Genomic DNA, 25,305 nt, shown 5'->3' with positions numbered 1-25,305 from the left:
TGTATAGTGAATTCTCCTCTGATTGGGACAATCTCAAAAAGACTTTCTGAAAATTATATACTTCAAACTTATTCAAATGTTAATTTAATATTTTGTAACAGGAAGTATTATTTTAAAAATATTAAACAAAACTTTTTCTATAGTCGACTAAAATTTAGAAGACAAGGGCCAATTTCGTTGAGGGTTATTTCCATTTTACTTTTTTTTTGTTAAAATACTAAAGTAAATTTCAAAAATTAATTTTATTTAAAAATAAATTAAATGTCGACAGACGCCGGGAAATAAAATAACATAGTTTATAAATTTAATTATTGATTTCATTAATCCTTAAACCCGCACTGCAATTAACCCTGAGCACGTGCGGTGAGAGAATTTTCTTGTAATTTAATTCAAGTAAAAATTACCTCGTTTCAATTTTGAATATATCTAAACTTAATAAATTTAAATTGACTTATTATTATCAAGAAATACATTAAAGGAAAGACGAGAATACTTCATCTGGGAGAGAAGTTAGTATAATCGGCAGTAGTACTAGTCAGATTTTGGTCAGACAATACAAAGCCTCAAAACTATAGTCCTGGATACCGACAATCTTGGAGTCTAGAAATTGGATTCTAGAATAGACCAGGGAATTCTGCACATGGCGTACTACGAGAAATTCACGTAACTTTTTGTACACGCATAGTTGAATCTGTAGCATTCCATATATATAAACATATATACATACATACATATATATATATATATACATAAAGGAATAGTATATATCTCCTACTGCAAAACTTTTCTAGTATCTTCCGCTTCCGTAAATAACGTATATGTATATTAGAGAGATGTTCGAGAATGCAGAGAATAATAAATATGTAGAAAATGTTATGTGTTCTCACTCCAATTCCCCTTAGAATTATTCCTAATCGCAAAAATAATATACCCCATTATGTATTCTTTTTTAGTAGTAGTGGAATTTTTTTAATGCTTTAAAGTATGCAAAATATAATTTTTATTAAATATGAGTTTCTTTATCATCACATCCCATCCCTCATAACAAAACGATATCCCTAGGATATCCATATCAATGGTCGATATCCTAGAATGGTCCCCAGGATATCTTGGGATATCCATAGGATATCCCTAGGATATTCAAACCACCGGTTTGTGGTACATCAACAGGACATCCATAGAATATCCACAGGATATCCCTAAGACATCCACAAAATATCTATTGGAAATTATATCGCAGGATATCCATGGGATCTCCTCAGGATGTCCGTGGGATATTCTTAGGATATTCACGGGATATTTAATATCTCAACATATATTTTTAAAGGTTAAAATTGTTAAGCTAATATAATGAATAATAATATAATAAAAACAAAAATCTTATGAGCTTCTAATTTATTTTAAATGAAGATTTGAAACGCATTTTTCAAAGTTTTTAAATAAACTCATGCACTTAATGTATAATTAATATTAATAGTTATTCGTTATTTGCGGGGAAGAATTTATATTGTTTAAAGCCAATTTATTTTCTGACAATATTAAGCATATGAATAAAGGAATGAATCACGAATGAGAAAAAAATTAGTTAATAATTTTTCAAATTAAACAACTTTCTCGAAAAACAAGTTGCATTTTATTTTATTTATATAAAATTTAATTCACAGAATATTCTCACTCGTAGTCTCATAATGACTTTAAAAACAGTATCCTGAGAATATCTTCTTGACATCCAGAAGATATACTGAGAATATCCTGAAAATATCTGTGGGATATCCTGACGATATCTATGGGATATCTGGAGGACATTTATGAAAGTCTGTAGAGATATCCAGAAGATATCCTGTGAATATCCTCAGATATCCATGGGATATCCAAACCGCCGATTTTTTGGATATCCTTAAGAGATCCTTTTGATATCCATAGGACATCCCTAGGATATCTGCGGGATATTATCAATATATCCCAAGATATCTTGTGTTATTAGGGTAGAATAATAATAATGTTTGAGGTTCATTAATTTAATTAGTTAATTGTTAACTCTGTTACGAAACTAGTAAAACGAAAATAGTAGTCAAAACAAATTGTTTTTAACTAACTAATCATTTTAACTCTGTAAAATTAAATTAATTTTACAAGTCACAATTTCTTTTTAATTATAAAACTATTTCTATTTCCGATTCCTGTTCCTATTTCCTGTTTCCTAAGTCAACGTGGGATATTATTGACTAAATTAATGGATAAATTGATCGCAATTCATTTATTAATGGACAATATTATTTCTACAAGATTTTGGATTAATTCAAATTTTACTACATTATATCAACAAAATTATATGACACAGTACTGGTAGTGATTTTTTTTTGTACGACAGTAAATGCAAAATAAGGTAAATATTTAATTGATTTAGGCAATTTGAATTTCATGCAGAGTTTATCACGGAAGCACTAGCATCTTTCATGCAAATATTTAGTACATATGACTTGCTTGCTTACTGTGCTCGCCCACAGGTGTAAATAATTGTAAATTACACAAGGGAGCGGAAACTGAATAAGGCTTGTGTTTACAGCGTTATGGTTCAGCAAAATTACAAGCTGTATTATAAAATACCTTAAAATCTCATACGGAGAGATATTAATCTAATTAGTGTATTACTATCATATTAATTAATCCCTTTATTTTATTTACTTCTTTTTTAGTTCCAAATGAAATAATTACTGTCAAAAATTAATTTTAAGGTCGAAATTCAATTGAATTTCATAAACAAAATTTTTTTTTAGTCTTATCACGGTGAGCCAGAAGGTGATTTAAATAAAAATAAATTGGCACTTAAAAATTCCTTTTGATTATGGTTCTAAGATGAATAAAAAAAACTTTTCTCAATAGGTTTTAAAATCAGCTTACGTGCCCATTTTAAAACAAATTGAGTTTTAAATATTTAAAAATAGTATTTTATGAAGAACCAGAATTTATTTAATGTATACTTATATGCGTATAGATAATAGATGTTTTAGATTTGGGTTCATATAAATTTATTAACAATGAAGTTATTTTCTTGTTTCGTTTTTATATTTATGCATTAAAGAGTGTCGAACGGTATCTGAAATTCTTTGGCAAGAAAAGAGCTTTAATTATCGCTCTGAACGTGAAATAGTATTGATTTTAAAATACTTTTTTCTCGAAACACGAACACTTTTAACAAAATCAGCCAAAATCCTCATCTTATAAATTTCCTAAATCCAAAAGACTGTACGAATCCATAGAAAAACATGGTTACAAAACAAAAAGTAGAAAAGTAATCTAATAACAGCTGCGACTTTGTGCGCCCTGCAAGCTGCTGCCATCTGACGGCGGCAGGAGGTAATGAACCCCTCATTATATTACTTTTCGTTTTGCAATCGTGTTTTTGTATGGATTCGTATAATCTTTCGGATTTAGAAAATTTATATAAGATAAGGATCTCTAGCTGCTTTTATAAAAAGTGTCCGTCTTTCGAGAAGAAAGTATTTTAAAATCAATGTTTATCATTTTCACGTTTAGTGCCGCTTTTATAGAGCAATAATTAAAGGTCTCTTCTTGCCAAAAAATTTCAGAGATCATTCGACTCTCTTAAATAAATTTTGTCACTCTTAAAATCGTTCTTTTAACATTATAATTTAATTTTTTAAAATCGGACACAAACACTACAGCAATATAATTATTTATATGTAAAATTGAAAATAAATAATTATTTTATCATTTATTACAGTATTTTATAGATTAAATAAATTCTGATTCCCCATAAAACACTGTTTTTATATAAAAACTCAATTTTATTTAAATCGGACACGTAAACTGATTTTAAAAACTATTGAGAAATGTTTGTTATTCATCTAAGAATCATAATCAAAAAGAATTTTTAAATGTCAATTCATTTTTATTTAAACCACCTTCTGGCGCACCGTGTTATATTATGTTTATTTCAATAATTTTTCTATATTCATATAATGGTGTTTTTGTTTCAGGTTCATCGGCACAATGTTCTAGACTATTTAGAACGGACTTTCTTCAGGAAGTGCCTACTCCAGAGACAGGTCCTTATTTCGACACGACTGCCCCTGCGAACGTGACGGGTCTTGTAGGGAAACCAGTTCACCTAGTGTGCAGAGTAAAGAACCTCGGTAATCGAACTGTAAGTACCATGACGTGATCGATAGTACTTTTGCATTTGAAAAAGTGAGGTCATAATACTCCAACTCTACAGCCAATATAATAGGAAACGTGATCGAAATTACCGTAATAGACTCCAAATAACGACATGGCTAGCATGAAAATATTGATTTTCTTATTATTATTGTAATAATTTTTGATTACACAACATTAGAATAATAAAATAAAATCAACGGTAATTTTTGGACAAAGTAGAAAAATTAAACACTAACTTGAATAAATTGGACAATTTTATTTTAACTTTAACAAAAGAAAGAATTTTGATTTATTCTGACAGAACGAAAACTGAATTATAGATGTTAGGGTCATTATATCATTTAAATGTGGGTCTTCAATATATAACAACTACTAAATCCTTTTGGAAGATTAAGTAATATTAATGAAAATTTTAAGTAGAGTAGGTGATTGAATGTATCACGACCCTAAGTTAAAAATGCAACTTTGCTGAAATTGCACAGAAACAAGGAGATGTTGATTGCAGAATCAACTCTTCCACTACATGAATCGGGTGTGATCATTGCCACCAATTTCATTGTTTAAAGAAGTTTAAATAGTCTTCTGCTGTGCAAAACTGAAAAACCGTAACCTCATTTTTCAAATAGGTTACGTTGACCATTACATTTTTCCTTCTGCAAGAATATAGAAATTAAAATTATGAAAAATTTAATCCATATCAGGTAGAAATAATTATTTCTATCTTAACAAAACAAAATTTGATCGAAATTTTAATCTCTTTATTTTTATAGAAGTGAAAATGTAATGGTCAACATAGCCTAATTCAAAAATGAAGTTACGGTCTTTCAGTTTTGCACGGCAGTCTTCTCCGCAAGGCGATGATGTCTTTTCGGCCAGAGTGTCAAGTGTTCAGGAGTGGGATTACAATTAGCGACAGCACTACGAAGATTTCGCTACGTAACGATTCTAAGCAACATTCACTTTAAAAAATTTTTTAGTTATCGGGTAACTCAAAAAATGGTATCATTTTGATAGATTTAAGTTGGTACAATTGTTTTTCTGTGTATTTTTTTCTCATATTTGCGTTATTTTATAATTTAACAATTTTTTTTAGAATCAAGAATGTATCAAATTCATAAGAATTTCCCACGATGAAGAAATGAAGCAATTAAAAGAAATATCTAAAAGCCTGACAAATTTTTCAAGTGTAACACTTCAATTCTCAAAAAGTTATAAAAAAGGCAATTCTAGACAACGATAATTATTAATATTATTATATTAACACTTTTATTTCTAAATTTAAACCTTAAATTTTTTTATAATTAATAATTATAAACTAAATAAAACATAATAATAATAAAGAAAAAAAGGAGACATTTATTTCCCATTTCTTTACAAAAAATCAAGAAAATAAGCCAAGTTTATCCAATAATAATAAACTATTTACTTTTCTTTTTTATATTAATAATTAAATATTTATTGCATTTATATTTATTATCTTTTTCATAGGATGAAAAGTTTCTATTAGACATTGTCTAAAATGGGAAAAAAAATTTAATTAAAAAATTTTTGAAGATATAACCTCGAAAAAAGAATTTTTGTTCTCACGCAAGGGTTAACTAAAAAAAATACGGCATTTTTTGTAAGTTAAAGAGTTTATCAATAAATGAAAATTTAAATCAATTTAATTAAAAAATTATTAATTAATTTAATTAAAAAAATTTATCAATTTTTAAATTTAGGTAAAGAATATCCTAATTTTAAATCTCATGCAATTATTATTTTTAATTCTTGCAATAAGATTAATTTTCTTAATTTTTATTTATTACCCTATTGAAAAAAAACACGTATAATTATACGTATAATAATACGTATAATTATACGTATAATTGTACGTATAATTATACGTATAATTGTACGTATAATTATACGTATAATTATACGTACAATTATACGTATAATTATACGTATTATTATACGTATAATTATACGTATAATAAGACATACGAATTTGAAACAAGAATTATACGTATAATTATACGTATAATAATACGTATAATTAATTATACGTATTATTATACGTATAATTATACGTATTATTATACGTATAATTATAATTCTATTAAAAATAGAATAATAGAATAGAATAGATTAATTAGTAGCAAAATTGCGCTGAAAATTTTTAAAAATTTTAAAATGCAAATTAAATTTCACGAAAAAAAATATCGTCGAATGTCAATTCAAGCAGTCACCCATCCAAGTACTAACCGCGTCCAACGTTGCTTAACTTCTGTGATCTGATGAGAACTTGTTCCTTCGCCTTGGTGTTTCCGCTGTCTTGTCTTGATTAATAACTTTGTCGTATAAGTATCACTAAAAGTGAGGTTAGGTGCGATACAATACTTATACGACATAGTTATTAATCATGACAAGACAGCGGAAACACCAAGGCGAAGGAACAAGTTCTCATCAGATCACGAAAGTTAAGCAACGTTGGACGCGGTTAGTACTTGGATGGGTGACTGCTTGAATTGACATTCGACGATATTTTTTTTCGTGAAATTTAATTTGCATTTTAAAATTTCTAAAAATTTTCAGCGTTATTTTGCTACTAATTAATCTATTCTATTCTATTATTCTAGTTTTAATAGAATTATAATTATACGTATAATAATACGTATAATTATACGTATTATTATACGTATAATTAATTATACGTATTATTATACGTATAATTATACGTATAATTCTTGTTTCAAATTCGTATGTCTTATTATACGTATAATTATACGTATAATAATACATATAATTATACGTATAATAATACGTATAATTATGCGTATAATTATGCGTATAATTATACGTATAATTATACGTATAATAATACGTATAATTATACGTATTATTATACGTACAATTATACGTGTTTTTTTTCAATAGGGTAAATTAAATTAAAAAAAATTTATTTCCCTTTATAAATTATTTTAACATTAAACCAGATAATTTATTTTTAAAGTAGTTATTTATTAAATTAATAGGTTATTTACAATAGGTATTAAAGTATAATTTATTTCGTCACCCTCACAACACAAGGATATTCAGGATATCCCTGGGACGTCCTGGGGATATCCATTTGCTTTTGGCGATTCGGATATCCCTAAGATATCCTCTGGATATCCATGGACATCTCTAAGATATCCCAGGGATATCCAAACCGCCGAAAACAAATCGATATCCCCAGGACGTCCCAAGGATATCCTGAATATCCTTTTGTTGTGAGGGCACTAATTAATTATTTTATTTGAAACTAACAGTTGGCAAACATGAAGTTAGAGAATTGATTCCACCTTCATGTTGTATTTGTTTGCTACGTAGATAAAATATTTTAGGAAATTGACATGAATTCTATGTCAATGTCCTTATCTAGAGGGGTTATGTTTATATTTTCTTCTAAATTACCATCTTGCAGTTTAAGCTTTGAAGAAACTGTCAACGGTAATTTATTTTGATCATGATTTGGAACAAGTTTCACTAAAAATATGTAAGTTTTTAATTCTAAATAACGAAAAGCGCTACATAGCGACTAGCGCTATTAGTAATCCCACTGCAGTCTTATCCGCAAGGTGAAGGTGTCTTTTCAGTCAGAGTGTCAAGTGTTCAGTATCATTTCCCGCAGAGTGGATGTTGTGTTTATTCCCACAAAAGGCAGATGATTATATATTGTTGTATCCCACTAAGTGTGGTTGAAGTTATTAATTATTCCCCGAGTCAGGGTTGATTTTTGATTGTTTATATTAAAAGTACAAATATATTGAAAATATAAAAGTTAAATCAAAAGTATTGAGTGATTCTTAATAAATAAAATAAATAAGAGAAGACTTCCGCATTTCTAACCATCGAGTGACAAACACGAGTAATACGATACTTTTCTGTTCCGATTATAATTCTGATGAGTCTCTTTAAATAATTGCCTTTAATGAAACAGTAATTCTTAAAGAAATCAAACATATCTTTACACAAAACACAAAAACATCATTTATAACAAATTAAAGTTGTAATTTGGAAATAAAATCTTTCTTGTTTTTTATTTGTGAGACTTGATGTAAGTCAAGTAGCTTAGTTGATTTTATTATTGAATTGTGAAATAAACATTTATATTCTTTTGATTTTTAAAAGAATTATATTAGGAATATATTGTAATGCTTTTGAGGTTTATGTAATAAACTGAGTATATTATTTTAATTCGACTCCATTTATTTAATTCACTTTGAAATACTTTTGTCTCATGTTTTTTTTCGATATTTTCTCCTAAATACCGTCTATCCGGGTTAATTGAATTAATAATTTACTGAGAGGTAGTCCACTACCTTATTTCTAAACATTGTTTAGCGAAGAGCAATTTACGTTTTACCAATGAGCGGAATTGTTAATAATAACATTTAAATTTGCAATGTAAATATTATTATTTTTCTAAAATTTCCTTTTGTTTAATTAACTTCCGTCTTTAACAATAGATATTTTTTTATGAGAATTTTACAAAGTCTTTTTTTGGTTATTCAAAAACCACGTTACAATATCAGATTTACAAAATACAGTGGAAACCGCTTTTAACAAGATCCCTTGTAATGAGCGATCGGCTATAACGAACGGAAAATAATTATTTGTTTGGTTTTAATGTAAAGTATATGTAATGCAAATCGCTATTAACGAGAGATCAGTTATTACAAACGTAAATGCAATGTTTATTTGGTTTCCATACGTATAGAAAAGTGCTTATAGCAAGCCTCGTACCAAGCAGATCGATAAGTGAATAGGCAGTTCGTTTTTGGCAGAATTAGTAGAACTTTAAAACAAATCAAAATTCGTAATACTGTAAAAATGTAAAATCCGAAGAGAGTGAAAATTTTATCTATAAGTGACAAAGTTGATATTAATCGTAAATTAGAAAATTAATCAACAAATTTCACTATGCGCAAAATTTATCGATTAAAATACAACGTGATTGCAATATTCCGATTCGTGGACTAATTTAAAAAATTCAAGCAGAAAAATTTGCTATTGATCTGGGGGTTAATAACGTAACTTTTTCCGGATCCCACATTTCACATTCCGGATTCCATATTCCGAATTCCACATTTTGGATTTCATATTCCGGTTTCCACATTCCGAATTCCACTTTTCATATTCCGGATTCCACATTACATATTCCACCTTTCACATTCCGTATTCAGGATTTCACTTTTCACATTCCGGATCCCTCTTTCCAAATTCCGTATTGCAGACTTCACATTCCGGATTAGACTTTGAAAATTCCGGATTTCACATTCCGGTTCCAACATTTTACATTCCGTATTACCGATCCCACTTTTCACATTTCGTAATCCGGATTCCACATTTCGAATCTCACTTTTCACATTCCGTGTTTCGCATTCCACATTCCTGACTCTACTTTTAAAATTATGTATTCCGGATCTTATATTCCACTTTCCACTTCCCACATTGCGGATTCCATTTTCAACATTCCCGATTCCACTTTCAGAATGTGGAATCCGACATTTTGAAAGTGGAATCCGAAATGTGAAATCCGGAATGTGGTATTTAGAATATGGAATGTGAAATCCGGTTTTTTAAAAGTGGAATCCGGAATGTTGAATCTGAAATACGAAATTTTGAAAGTGGAATATGAAATACGGAATTTTGGAAGTGGGATCCGAAATGAGGAATTCGAAATACGTAGTGTGAAAACTGGAATCCGGAATTTAAAAAGTGGAATACTGAATGTGGAATTCGAAATGTGAAAAATTGAATCCGGAATGTGGACTGCGGAATGTGGAATCGCGAATAGGGAATTTTCAAAGTGGGATCCGGAATACTAAATGTGAAATACAGAAATTGGAAAGTGGAATCCGGAATGTGGAATCTGTAATTTTGAAAGTGGGATTCTTAGACATTGTTGCTTATTAATTCATATTTTCGACCTGAGGGGATTATTTTCAGTGGAAGAGTAGAATTAAATTGACGGTCTCGGAAGGTAAATTGCGAGTTTAAACAATGTTAGCTAGTTACATACGATGTATTTAATTACAACACCCAAAAGGACATCGAAATTAACATTAAGTTTATATTCCAGTTACTTGGTATAATTGCTCACAAGAGTCAAATTTGTGTTATTAAAAATTTTAATAAGTTTGAAAATATTTTCATTGTCAAAAGTAGAATTATATATATATAGTAATTTGAATTCCTACAAGTTTCTACTAATAATCGTAATATTTCTGCATATAGTAAAATTTATAAAAATTAGTCATTTTTAAATTTTTTCTAAATTTCAAGTTAATTACAAAAAATTTACTACTTTTGAATTTAAAGATAAACATTTTTATTTTTATACTTGTTTATTTTTCTAAGCATTTTTAGTAGGTAATTCAAGGGGATTATACTATTAATTTTATGAGAAAATATCAGAAAAGTATTGTTAAACCTGTGAAAAAATATAAGTATAGATACTAAAATATAGAATTATATTATAAAACTAAGTATTCCTTGTAAAATTAACTTTTTCACATTATCTTACAACTTTCTCGTTTAAAATATTATTTTCTATAAAAAGAAACTATATTACTTTTAAATCTTTTTCGAATAAAAAAAAAAGATGAATAACACTCTCATTAAAATTTACTTATTCTTAAAAACTTTTCCCTCTAATTTAATTAATTTCGATTGTCCATAAAATCAAAAGACATTAAAAAATAAAGTGTCGTAAATTATTATTATTTTTTTTTTTTAAAGTAAAACAAAGTAATCAAGTAACAGAAGAGCGACTTGGATCGTAAAACTTTCATATGGATAAAAGCAAAGGAACAAAGTTTTATATACGTTCAGATTATATATAAGGCAAGGCGTGAGTTTGTTTTTCATTGACGGCAATCAATATCGTTTGCAATTATTCTGTAAAATTGTAGATTTTTGAAGAAATAAGATTAAAAAATTTTCAATTTGTGTAAATTTTACTATTTTTTATTATCCAAAAATATTTCCATTATTTTATTAGTAAAATTTCTTAGATATAATAAATTATATAAAAAAATATTTATTTTTCAATATAGTCAACAATTTGAAATAGTTAATTTATATCAGACGTCTCTATAAATCAGTTTCTATACAGAAAAGGCTTTTTGAGGAAAGCATCCATTAAAAAAATTAAAATCATAGTGTTATATATTTTTCTCGTCTATAAATCTAAGGCTTTTGGATGGCCAAGACCCTTTGACATATAAATCCTAAATCCGCATTTGCTTTGGGATAATATTAAATAGATAAGATAACAGAGGAAAACAGTGATCGATTGTTTACGATTGAATGTTTTTTCGATTGATTGGAGGATTTGAAACGAAACTTGCAGCATCAAAATTTCAAATTTAGATTATCTTGTACACGACACATTGGATCACAATATAAATCACATAATTTTGAGAGCAGTAGTTTAGTATTACTTTACAAAATATTTGTAACGTTTGTAATTGTAAGAATCAATATTTAGCTCGCCGAGCCAGGGTTCGTTTTGATTCCAATAAAAATAATAACAATAACGGGTTAATTACAAACTGAAACAAATTATTTATTTACAACGGTATTTACAGGTGAAAAATATATAGGCGTACATATAAATCGCGGAAATCGGTTTTACACAACGATTGTCGGCGTCTATCGCGATACGTTGAGCCGCGGAATCGAGAATCGGCGCAATCTGATAACGTCGCTTATTTTAGCCGCGCATTAACGAAATCGGCTTCAACTTGCTGCGATGAGCCGTGAAATCAATTGCAATACTTCCTAAAAATCCGCGATATTCTAGTGAACCACGAGTAAAACTCGTGTTCTAATTATACGAAAAGTAAAACTCTAAGTATATCTACAAACGATAATAAAAACGGAAAATTTACTTTAAACTTCATGAATACAATATGAACTACGAGTAAAACTCGTATTCCAATTATACAAAGAGTAAAACTCTAAGTAAATCTAAGAAACGGTAAAAAGAACGGAAAATCTATTTTAAACTGCGGGAATATAATATTTCTTTACTATACATTTGTTACGTTACTTTACAATATTTCTTTACTATAGATTACGTTACTTTACATCTCGATGCATTACTTTACAATTCGTTACTATACACTATTCACACATAAAACCGATATAATGTTCGACGGGTAAAACCCGACGAACGAGAGTAAAACTCTCTACAAAGATTTTCGGAGTAAAACTCCTAGTCAAGTGAGTAAGACCCACCCGGACTCCGTGTAGCACGATAGTGACGGTCCTCGGCGAGAGCGCAGCTTATATAGCCGATCGGTCGGCTGGGCGCACGCGAGTGAGCTATGGCGATGCGGCCCGCGCGGCAAAATCGGGTACTACGTCTTTGTGCTGCGCGGTCGCTAACATGTTTATCGACGCGTGATAATATTTAGTACAAATATTTACCGGCCGATTTCTAACTATCATTACAAATTGAGGAATTCAAATGCTCTCTAAAAATTTTAAAGAGGATATTGAAAAACTTTATAATAAATATTTTATACCATCAAAGCAATGGTTAGAAGTCATTGGATTTTAAAATTCAATTATAATCTCAACTATATTAATTTCTGATGTTGCAATATATTACAGACATTAACTTTATAGTCGTGTATTCGAGTGTATTAATGCTAAAATAGAAAGAGAGAGAGAGAGAGAGAGGAGTTTCATTGTATATAAAATACGATGACAGTTTCTCAATTATTGCTTAGATTAGAATACAGAGTTTATTGAAACTAAATTCACAATTTTCACGAAAATTAAACAACCACATTTGAAACATTGTTTTCATTTATTTGTCCAAAAAAAATTTCCTCAACACATGAAAAAGTATATCCCCTAATATTTTTTTAAAAAATATATCACTGAACGTGATAAGATAAGAAAATACACGAAAATAAAATTTAACGAATAAAAGAGAGAGAGGTATAAAAACTGACCACTGTAATTGTACGCAAAGTGCATAATACTCATTACCTTTTTTACTCAAAACGTGATTGAGATCTTATCACAAATATAACTAAAATGAAAATAAACGAAATTCTTTGTGAAAAAAAAAATGAAAAGAACTTTTATAATCTGGAGATGAAAATCTAGTTTAGTTACAGGCAATTTGTATTATTTTAATTTCTCATAATTATATTTCGTTTATTTTTTTTTTTAAATATTTAATTGTTTTCCTTTAAATTGGTAATTTTTTTAAAAATTAAACAAAAATTCTACTAATTTTTTAAAAATCAATTTTTGAGATTAAAAATTTAGAAATCTGTAAATTAATAAATAAGAGATTTGGTAATACACAATCATAATAATACCAAATGTATTTGATTTGTTTTCAGGTATCATGGGTTAGGCATCGCGATATTCATTTATTGACAGTTGGTCGTTACACGTACACAAGCGATCAACGTTTTGAAGCGTTGCATGCTCCACACACTGAAGAGTGGACCCTCAGGATTCGATATCCTCAGCGTACGGATTCTGGAATCTATGAATGCCAAATTTCCACAACTCCACCAATAGGTCATCCTGTTAATCTTAATATTGTTGGTAAGTTATATAATGTCCAGAATGGATAGGACAATTTAAATATTTTACCAGCAATGTATTTTTATCGTGCCAAGTTTCGTGAATATATTTAATAATCAATATCAGATTATGAAAATAACAATAAACGTCCTTATTTATTTTTAAATTGAACTTTATTTGTATGAAATAATTAGAGCGAATATCGTATCGTATGGGGAAACCTAAGGCTCTCCACGGTACGAAGGCCTTTCTATATCGTCCGTGCCTTTGCTCATGCGCAGTTCCCAATAGCGATTTATTCAGTCAGACAGTTAATTTTAATAAAAAATTCCATTTCAAAAGTTTTGAGTAGACATTTTAGAATCTATGATTCAATCAAGGTTTGCAATTCAAATTAAATATATATGTGTCTTTATAAATAGAAGAAATAACATGAGCCAAAAATATCAAAATAAAAAATTAAAAAATATTCATCCTCAAAAATCGTACTCTCTAGGTAAAAATCATATACAGACATATAACGAGGAGAATACACATACAAATTGTGATTGCTCGACGAATAAATAATGCAACGCGAATACCACGAGCGCTGCCTAGAAACTAGCTCGCTATCTAGAAATTATCTGTTCTCTCGTTTACTCTGAATTCACTAGAAATTCAAGGTAGGAGAAACCACTACTTAGATTAACACTGCAATTAGCCTCACCTTAGAGGGAAGACCCATTCTCTTATTTGTTTAAGAAATTTCTACCTCAAACTCTAATTAATCTTTGAATAACGCAACTGCAAATAAAAGATAAAAAAAAAATTTGCTTTTTTTTAAAAAAAAAATTAGAGAAAATAAAAACCACACAAAAAAAATAGATGTATTTTTGCTGAAATTTTCTAAGTAAAAGTAAAATATTTTGATCATGAGAGAAATGACGCTAACCAATTATTCTCCAGCTAATGAAGCTTTGCAAAAGGAAACTCGCTTCCTTTGTTTTCTTTTCTCCTCTTTCGAGGTTCTTTCATTATTTTTACGTCAAGTACTTCTAAAGTTCCTACACCGCGATTCGATTTTAATAATTTTGCTATAACAATTTTTCATTCCTCGATAATTTTTTAAATCAATGGGAAATTATATTATAATTCAACTAAATAGAAAAAAAATAGAAATACGAAAAATTATTCCTTGTAAAGAAAATGACTTTAAATTAGAACGATCATTTAAAAAAAATGTTAATTTTATGATATTTCATTTCCGACTCTTACTTTCATTTTCTTTTCTTCTAATCCTTTCTCTCTCGTTTTTTTTTCTGCCGGGAAGTTGAAAAGTTCTTGGTGAAAAATAGTGGAAGAATGACTGCCCTCTTTGACGGAACTGTGGATCTTTCTTTATTTTATTTTTTTTTTCCCAGAGAAACGTCGACCGGAGACAAATCTTTCATTCACAGGAAAGAAAAGTTATCAGCGAAGCGCATTAAATCTTTAAGAAAGATAATAATTCTTTAAAAATAAAAGCTTCTTGCAGGTTTTTATAACGATAAAGAACATCGGATCAAGAAAATAATACACAAAGTATTACATCAAGTATTTATTTTTGAAAATATAAAATTTTTTTACATACTAATAATTAGATTTTAATGAAATTTTCTATTAAATTAAAATAAATTTTCTAAATTCTATTTAAAACTCATTTGAGGGTTTTTAGGATTTCTGATTACGAATTTAAAATTAGTTTAGCAAAAAATTAATAAAGTCATTTTTTTTTAATAAAATGCTTTAAATTTACAAATTGTACAACATAAAAAACATTGAACAATCATCCAACAAAGGAATCAATTAAAGAGCTTGTTTTTTTTCGACAAAATTCAGGTAAAAATCCAAACGAATTATAAATGGAATGGCTAACTAGTATATTCGTGAAACAAACTCGTTAAGCGAGAATAAAAAAAAAGCCTGACAAAGGCTGGTGTCACTGAAGTCCTTTGATGCTATTGTCCCGACGAAAAAGCAATCTTGTTCACTTTCTACTTCTTTTTTAGTTGGAACACTCAGTCTTTAGAAAATCTTGTTAGAACTGGTAATAGTTACATGTCACACTATATTATAATAGTGAGACAAATGAAAAACATTTTTAAATAAATAATCAACGATTAAATTAATTTAAAAAAAAAAGTTTTTAAGATTCGAAATGATTTTAGTTAAAATTGAAAATTATTAAATGAATTTGAATTCCTCGGTCAGTAAATAATTATATTTTCCACTGCAATTGTTTTTTTTTTTTTGTTTATTAAATTCGTTAGAAAAATATTTTTTTTATACTTTATTACAGAAAAAAGTGGGAAAAAATATCTACTGTAGTGCAGTATATTATCATGATCGCGGGTGATTGCGCGATATAACGAGAGCTCAGCTTAATCAAAAATTTTTCTCTTTACCTCTGCACACCAATAACTTGCGCACACTGACAATGATATCAAGTTCATTGATAAATGCTTTATTGACATTTAAAAATAACAGCTTGGGAATATAAACCCTCTCCCATAAATTGATGAACAGCAGCGCGATATAATAAAATTCATTTACAGAAAATTAAAACATGAAAAGAATTTAAAAAGGAAAATAATTATTTTTTTATTATTTATTTGGAAAAAATTTTTTTTCTTCGTATTTAGCAATTCCGAAACTATTTTTTTAATTCTCAATTCGGATCAGCAATTTTGAATTTAAATTTAATATGATTATGGAATCTTTTAACAATTATTGGTAATTTAGCAACAACTGTTAAGAAGAATATAAATGGATTTATTAACAATGACACTAGTGTTACGTCTCAGAAGGAGATGGACAAAACCTATTATATTATTATTTTCTTTTAAGGGCATGTGGAATAAGCCAACTTCAGTTTATACATGTTTTAAATCCCACCGATTTTCATGAAAAATACGAAATAAATTTTAATAAAATTCACAGAAAATCAAAAGGCATTAAAATAAGCTGCAACGCTTATTATTTTAATCCAATTTTGCTTATTTTAATCCATTTTGGTATTAAAATAAGCAAAATTGGATTAAAATAATAAGCGTTGCAGCTTATTTTAATACCTTTTAATTTTCTGTGTTGAAGGAAATTTTATTTGGAACATAGACGCATTGGTGTCTGTTTTGTTTGAAATAAAATTTTATTTCTAAATGTAATTATTTTTTCATGAAAATCGGTGGAATTTAAAACATGTATAAACTGAAGTTGGCTTATTCCACATGCCCTTAAATCTTGTTTTATTTACGAAGCAAAAGGCTTCGAACTAAGAGAACAGGTAGGAAAGAAAATTCTTTTTGTAGACGAACCAAAGGTTTGTTTATTATTCACACTTTTACAAATATCTCTCGTAGAAACTTGATTTTTCGTTAAAATATCTGATCCCACTGAAAGCAGAATTAAACACTTAGAACTCACATTAAAATTTATAGAGTAATATATGGATAAAAATGACTTACATTAAAATAAATGTAATTTTCGTTCCATTTAAAATCGATTGGTTGAGGAATGCCCCAAGATTGGTGACTTGCTGGTCCAAGTCTTCCCGGGATGAAACATGTAGGTATTCCAAAAGTAAAATTGAGTCACATAGTATTCGAATAAGTATTCCTCCGTGCCAACATGTAGACTGTGGAATACTTTGAGAAAAGTTACTAAAGTAAACTGATGGTATACAAAGATCTACCACATAGAGAGGAGAGTATACCGTTCGTATACATTGGGATATTATATGAATTTTTCCAAATTATCTTGTAATGAACTCCAACTATAGAGTTCTAATGGTGTCTAATAGATGTCGCATTGTCATAAAGACAAAAATTCTTCTTAATAACAAATGTGAATAAAAATAAATAATATTAAATGATAATTAATTTATTCATTGAATATTTTTTGATACAAATAAACACCAAATATATACAAAAATTTTTTCTTAAATAACATAATTATATACATAATATGTAATAGTTAATTAATTAATATACAAGTTAAATAAGTAAATAGATAAACATAAAGAAAAATAACTATCTGAATTAAATATTTGAAGCGATAAGTAATATGGTATATCCTTTATAAAACTCATAATTCCGTACCTGAAAAAAATGTCAACATTAAGTTGCATTCTAATCAATGATATATTTAAATATTTTAATGTTATTAAATTATTTTTTAGAAAAATTTTTTCGTTATAATATTTTATACAATAATTTATTAAATAAACTATTACAATTGGCAGTGAATACAAGGTTAACATTTATAATATTAATATTATATTATAATATTTAATAAAATATAAATTTCTGGTTTAGTAAATAAAAAACATATGAAAAACATACTTGATTTGCTTATAATTTTTACAGCATATGATTTCGTACCATCCGATGGGTAATTTGTTATTAATAAATTGTGTCACTTAGTGCAGGATTTTTTTAGTTAAAGAATTATCTTACACTTCAAATTATTTCGTTTAATAAAAAACTTTAAATATTACATTAAAATAATAATTAATAAATAAATTCTCAATAAATTCTTCACTTTAACTCACTAACTACAGACTGTAGGTTGCCCTTCGTTCCCGACAAATGCTAGAAAGCAACTGAAAGCTTGAAGATCTGCCTTAGGAAAATTTTTGATAAAATACTAAACATTTAAAAACATTTTCTTCGTCTCTTTGCATCTTCAAAATTCACACATTTTCTATCTAAATAAATCTATAAGAAGAAAACAGGTAACGAAAAACTCATAAAATAGGACCTCTTTCATCGAGAAATCCTTGACTGGTCATCCTAATGCAAACCAGATGTGTCAAACCTTTACAAACGAAAAAATACTCCAATCTCTGCTTTAGAGTAAAAATATTTTGCAGTATTAATAAAAAAATCTTTCTTCTTGTTATCAGTTATGTTTAGTAGTTCTTACTCAAAATATAATACTAAAATTTAAATAAAATACTGTAAATCTCAGTTTATTATGTATTATTTTATTTATTTATTAGTGCCATTCTAATTTTTTACTTCTGCCATCTATGTGTTGTATCACCAATTAAGTATCCAAAAATTCAGAGACTGCAGTATTCATTTTATTTACTCCGGAAGATGTTCATACTTTTGAGAGAGTTCTGAAGACCTTCTAGATTACTCTGAATACTTTGGTATACTTAGGAAACTAAGATGATCCATTTGAAGATTCAGCTTAGTTTACTTAGTGTACTGTCATATGCGTTTCGAATATTACGGAAGACGTTCAGGTATACATTGAAGATTATGTATACAAGTTAGAATACTATTTGGTATACTCTATATACTTTCAATACCGTTTGGAATACTATTTCGAATATTCCGATTACTGCGTATACTTATTCGAATACTATTTATTTTATCCCAGGTGGTAAAACCAAAAATTGTTAGGAAACTGGAAAGAAGTTACGATAACCCAAAATTGACGTTGAACTTGTTGTACGTACAAGTTAAAATAATTTAGAATAACTTCTTGAGTAAGAATTTATTACTGCTCCCTGAGCAGAAGTTTTATTTGTGCGTTGACACTTGTTGAACAATAAGGAATTTTCTTGAAGAAGAACTGATTAACTGACACCCAAATAACAACTGATTTGTTCCTCGAAAATGTATAATTTATATAGTGAAAAACCAATCGATGGCAAAGGGCTGGCCAGAATGACGCGATTACAATACCATATTTGATCATCTTTGTATACTTACTTTTAACAGAATCAAGGGTTTTTGGCACGTGTAAAAAGAGGAGTACACTAATAACAAAAATTTATAATCTCAGAGATTCCAAAAATCAACAAATAACATGTTTCATGAAAATTGGTTTTGCTGTATAAAAGTTATTAACAATAAGTGTCAATGTCAGCTTAGCTTTAAACCGCTTTCCGCGGTGAAATCACATTTTTCTATATTTACAATTTTCTCAGTAACCCACTTTACAAATCTCGTGGATTTTCTGAAATACTTGACTGTAATCTGATCGTAGGAGTTTACGGCCTTACGGGAAAAAAAATTGCTTAGAGATGTACTATTAATGAAATAATCCATTATGTTGAGCGAAAGAAAGATTTATTTACCATAGGCTAAGGTATTAACACTTCACGAAAAATTGATCTCCTGATAATGATTATTATTTTTAATAAAAGTTTTTAGTTCAGTCATAAAAAAGTTCCTCCGTATATAACTATATATATTTTTTATTACTTACTATATTCTTGCAAGGAATATTAAAATATTGTAATAGAAGGAGAATTTTTTGAATACCTAAGCATATAAAATGCATTTTAACGCAAAGGCATAACTTTTATTTAATGCAGAAAATTACCACAAAATGTTGAATAAGGAGAAACCAACACTTTGAATGAAAATGGCCATATATGGATAGTGAACAGTAGCGTTTATATACACAATGTAGAGGATGGTTTCATGCGCAGTGCGGTGTAATACACGCGGGATATAGTATCACTATAGCTCTTTCTTTTCATTTCCGAGCGCGGCGACGGCTTATGAGAAATTTCCAAGGCAGGCAAGGCTAACCGCATATCCGTCAGTGTTGGCTGAACATAATGACGTAACTTACCAACAGACAAATGTGCTTTATGAATTAATGTTACAACTAAGGTAACCGAAACTATCATGAGCATGTGTTATTCACCATTATGCCATATATGCAAGCACGATATGGTATTTACGTTCTGAAAAAGAACAAAGACAGCACGGATTTCCAGTTTATTGAAATCAATATTCAATTTGAAATTCATAATTGAAATCATCAAAATAGAACTAAATGTCATGAGAAGTTTCATAAAATTGATGTGAAAATTATTTAAGGCTTTTAATGGTTAATTGTTATCTAGGAAATAAATTATCGTTATTAAAAAGAGTTCCATATACCATTAAGATGGAAATTTGTAATTGTTAACTTATTTACAATTAGTTGATGTACATTTTTACAATATTTATATACAACAAAGGGTAAAATTAATTTTTAAAACCTATAAAATTGAATTTCTGGAAATCCTGTCTAATAATAAATAAGAAGGTAATAATGCTAAACTGACCATGGCATCAAAATTTTTCGACGAATTATTTTTCTTTAGCAAATATGTAACCAATCTCATCGTTACATATCATGTTAGCACAGTATTCATCCGAATAAACATTTTACATCTCGTTTCGGTTATCGACTGCCAATTGTCACTGGCCTGTCTGATGCAAGTAGCGTTTCCTCTTCACTGGGTTCGGCATTACACTACAGCTCATTGTTACGATAGGTCGTCATTGATTCGTCTTTCTAGCATTCTTGAATAATTGGGATTCACATTCGATTACATGCGCCAGGAACACATCCCGTGATGACTTCCAGTGACATACCATAATTTCCTATAATAACGATTGATTTTGATTAAATATTTGATGATAGTTATTTGTATAATTAAAAAAATTATTGATTGTTAAAATTGACGAAATAGAAAGACAATGATTAAAATAATTTTAGAGAAAAGTGTACATTATTAAAAAATAAATAAAAAAAAAATATTCAGTTTCCTTAATCAAAACACGTGTTCAACAAACTTATTAAATTCACATTATCCCATTATACAAATTCTCAAATTGACTGCACACAACTTGAGCATGTGTTCAACTCGAGGAGCACTATTTCCAAATAATCGGAAATCGAGAATCCATCCAATAATTCATAAACTTTAATAACCACGTATTCACACCGCTCATGAAAAATATTTTATTTAAATTTTCAAATCCTAAGTAATTCAATTATCTCACTTTCTTTTCTCTAAAAATATTTAAATCATTTTAAGTTTAATGAAGATAGAACAAAATTCCTTATTCCCTTGGCTGCAAAGTTCAGGTCAAGTGGGATCGACCTTTTTTTCTTTTTGCTTTGTTCCTCTAACAACCGTATTTTAGAGTGCTGTAATTCGTCAAAATTTCAATTTATAATATTCAATAATAATTTTTATAAAAAAGATTATTCGGATGAATACTGTGCTAACTTGGTATGTAATGATGAGATTCGTTACATATTTGCTTCTCCTTAACTGCAGGAAGTGTTTTCAAAAATTAATTTAGAAATAATAATAATAATTTAGAAATAATCTCAAAGATTGTTCTAAGAATATTTCCACAAACTTATCTAGGAACATTCATGAAAGATTATTTTGGTTCATTCAAATCTAAAATTCCTTGAATAATTTGTGTTATCAAATTTAATTTAAACTTCATAATTACTATTTAATTATTTATTCGTTGCATTTTCTCCTCCATAATTTGGATATGCCACGTTCTGTTATGACAAATTAGTAATCCATTTAATTTGCTATCAAACACAAAAGCTTGTAACATTGATTTCAATTTATTTATTGATTTTCATTATAAATTATTTATTATTATATTTTCAAGACAATCAAATCAATTCCATTGTTACTTTACAACAACAATAGACCGCGGAGAGGGGGGGATAAGGATTAACACCATTAATTAGACAAAATTTATAACAATAACACTATTTATTAATGTTAAATGTTTTTTCCGGTGTCAAACCAAGACACCGAAACGTTGCCGAATAAATAATTTGGTGTTTTATTTATTGCTTCCAATAATCGAAAGAATCTCAAATTCTACTATTTATTAATATTCACTTCAAATTTTAGAAAAAGTTAAATAATGGCAGAATACCGAAAGACAAGATTTATATTTTATTTATTCAATTATACTTTAATATAAATGAGATTGATTCTGAAGAAAACGACTCCTAATTAATTTATTGGAAATCAACGTCCATTTGACGACGACGATGACACCTCGTCTCATTTTTATAATTTTAAATTTTAATTATTTTACACGAAAAAGAATAGAACACAACTTGACTCTACGAGCACCAGGATGAGAATGAGAGTAAAATGGCTGACGAGTCAAACTTGAAAGCGTCGCTAAACAGCTGCCTCTCTTCTCGGTGTCATTGAGATGATATGATATTCAATAATATAATACCGGCGATCGGTAATCGATACGCAGTCGTCGGTAACGCAGATCCTTACACTATCCGATGTTAAATTGATTGATGCGACAGGTCCATAGGAAATTGACTGCCAGTATTGATTTGACAGATCGTCAACAAAACAGCAATTTAGTCATTCTGGTGTTCTTGAATATGCGGAACTCTTATCCAAATATATACAACAGGAAGCTCTTCACTTGATGACTTCTAATTTCATTAATAGATAGTGATGTCCTCAACGTCCTTGTGACCCGGCGAAAATCATCAATGCCTTGCGGGAGTTTTCATAACAGAACAAAAGGACAAATCAGAATCGAATTTATTTATTACAAGTCGACTATTAATCTGATAACTTTGGCAAGTTGGTTTGTTAATACGTGAATTTATTATTTAAGCTCTAATTGCAAATGATGAAAATTACATTACTTTTATTTCGAAAAGTAGATCATTTAAAAAATTACCAAAAAACTGTAACAATATATGGGTAATACTGATAAAAACAAAAGCGGATCAACGGCTGAATTTTTGAGGATAAAGTAAATATTCCCTTTATATATTTCGATATAGCGACGAATGATTTCCAATCCTGGCTTTCGACCAAAACTCCTTTCGAGCGGTTAAACAGAAATAAAAGATGCAGTATTGAGAATTTGCCGAAAGTAAATGCTCAACTACGTTTCCCTATTGAAAATCCCCACATGGGAAACCACATGGGAAACCACATGGGATCCTATGTCAAAAACTATGTAAAACCCCATTCCCCATATGGGAAACCACATGGGATCCCATATAAAAACTCATGGGAAATTGGGACAGGAATTGGCATAGGAAAATATCAAAACGAGGTTCCTCCATGTCATTTCCTATGTCAAATCCCATGTTAAATACCATGTTAAATACTAATTGAGATCCTTTATCACTTTTTTGAAAAATTTTCCCATGTCATTTCCCAAGTAAAAACCTTTATCATTTTTTTGAAAAATTTTCCCATGTCATTTCCCATGTGAAATCTTTTATCATTTTTTTGAAAAATTTTCCCATGTCAAATCCTCTTTCGCCTTATCGAAAATACCCACATAGGAAAGCATATGGGAATCCACATGGGACACCATATGGTAATCCACGTGGGAAATGGAATACGATTTCATGTGCATTCTTCCAAATGATAAAACAAATAGATTTAAGCATAGGAAATCATATAAGATTTCATATAGATTCTGAAATTTCAACCTAAGATTTCACATGGATTTACATATAGGAAACGATATAGGATTTTATTCGGGAATTTTTTAGTTGGCTGCTTTATGCAGGCGGCAGTTTACAAAAAAAATTAATTATTTGATTAAATATCAAATAATAATACTTCAACTCATCTGAAAATAAAAAAAAGTTTACTTTACTTCTGCCTTAGACTCTCAGCTTTTATAGTATTCCAGACTGATCTCAACTGTGAGAGAAAATATTTTCACCATCTGGTGGTGAAACAATGAAACTATAATGACGATCAACATCTATATTGAAATTTCCTATGTCATTTCCCATGTCATTTCCCATGTGAAATCTTATCATTTTTTCGAAAAATTTTCCCATGTCATTTCCCATGTGAATTCCTTTATCATTTTTTTCGAAAAATTTTCCCATGTCATTTCCCATGTGAAATCCTTCATCATTTTTTTGACAAATTTTCCAATGACAAATCCTCTTTCGCCCTATCGAAAATACCCACATGGGAAAGCATATGGGAATCCACAGAGGAAATGGAATACGATAAAGGATTTCACATGGCAAATGACATGAGGTTTGACGTGGGAATTGATATGGGAAAATTTTTCCAAAAAATAATAAAAGATTTCACATGGGAAATGACATGGGAAAATTTTTTGAAAAAAATGATAAAGGAATTCACATGGGAAATGACATGGGAAAATTTTTCGAAAAAATGATAAGATTTCACATGGGAAATGACATGGGAAATGACATAGGAAATTTCAATATAGATGTTGATCGTCATTATAGTTTCATTGTTTCACCACCAGATGGTGAAAATATTTTCTCTCACAGTTGAGATCAGTCTGGAATACTATAAAAGCTGAGAGTCTAAGGCAGAAGTAAAGTAAACTTTTTTTTATTTTCAGATGAGTTGAAGTATTATTATTTGATATTTAATCAAATAATTAATTTTTTTTGTAAACTGCCGCCTGCATAAAGCAGCCAACTAAAAAATTCCCGAATAAAATCCTATATCGTTTCCTATATGTAAATCCATGTGAAATCTTAGGTTGAAATTTCAGAATCTATATGAAATCTTATATGATTTCCTATGCTTAAATCTATTTGTTTTATCATTTGGAAGAATGCACATGAAATCGTATTCCATTTCCCACGTGGATTACCATATGGTGTCCCATGTGGATTCCCATATGCTTTCCTATGTGGGTATTTTCGATAAGGCGAAAGAGGATTTGACATGGGAAAATTTTTCAAAAA

General features: G+C 28.8%; 1 protein-coding gene across 3 annotated transcripts in view; it reads left to right on the top strand.

Annotated features, from left to right (window-relative positions):
• LOC127285843 (carcinoembryonic antigen-related cell adhesion molecule 1-like) overlaps positions 1-25,305 on the top strand; it is a 138,275-nt gene that overhangs the window by 32,255 nt on the left and 80,715 nt on the right. For all 3 annotated transcript variants that reach the window (XM_051312055.1, XM_051312054.1, XM_051312052.1), the window contains exons 3-4: positions 4,002-4,168; positions 13,578-13,788. In XM_051312055.1, coding sequence (XP_051168012.1) covers positions 4,002-4,168; positions 13,578-13,788 — 378 coding nt within the window. The remainder of the gene's footprint in view (positions 1-4,001; positions 4,169-13,577; positions 13,789-25,305) is intronic.

The sequence above is a fragment of the Leptopilina boulardi genome, unplaced genomic scaffold (genome assembly GCF_019393585.1).
Source record: "Leptopilina boulardi isolate dan_hultmark-lab unplaced genomic scaffold, ZJU_Lbou_2.1 LbouV2_341, whole genome shotgun sequence".
Classification (NCBI taxonomy): Eukaryota; Metazoa; Arthropoda; class Insecta; order Hymenoptera; family Figitidae; genus Leptopilina; species Leptopilina boulardi.
This window is presented reverse-complemented; position numbering and strand designations above follow the sequence as displayed.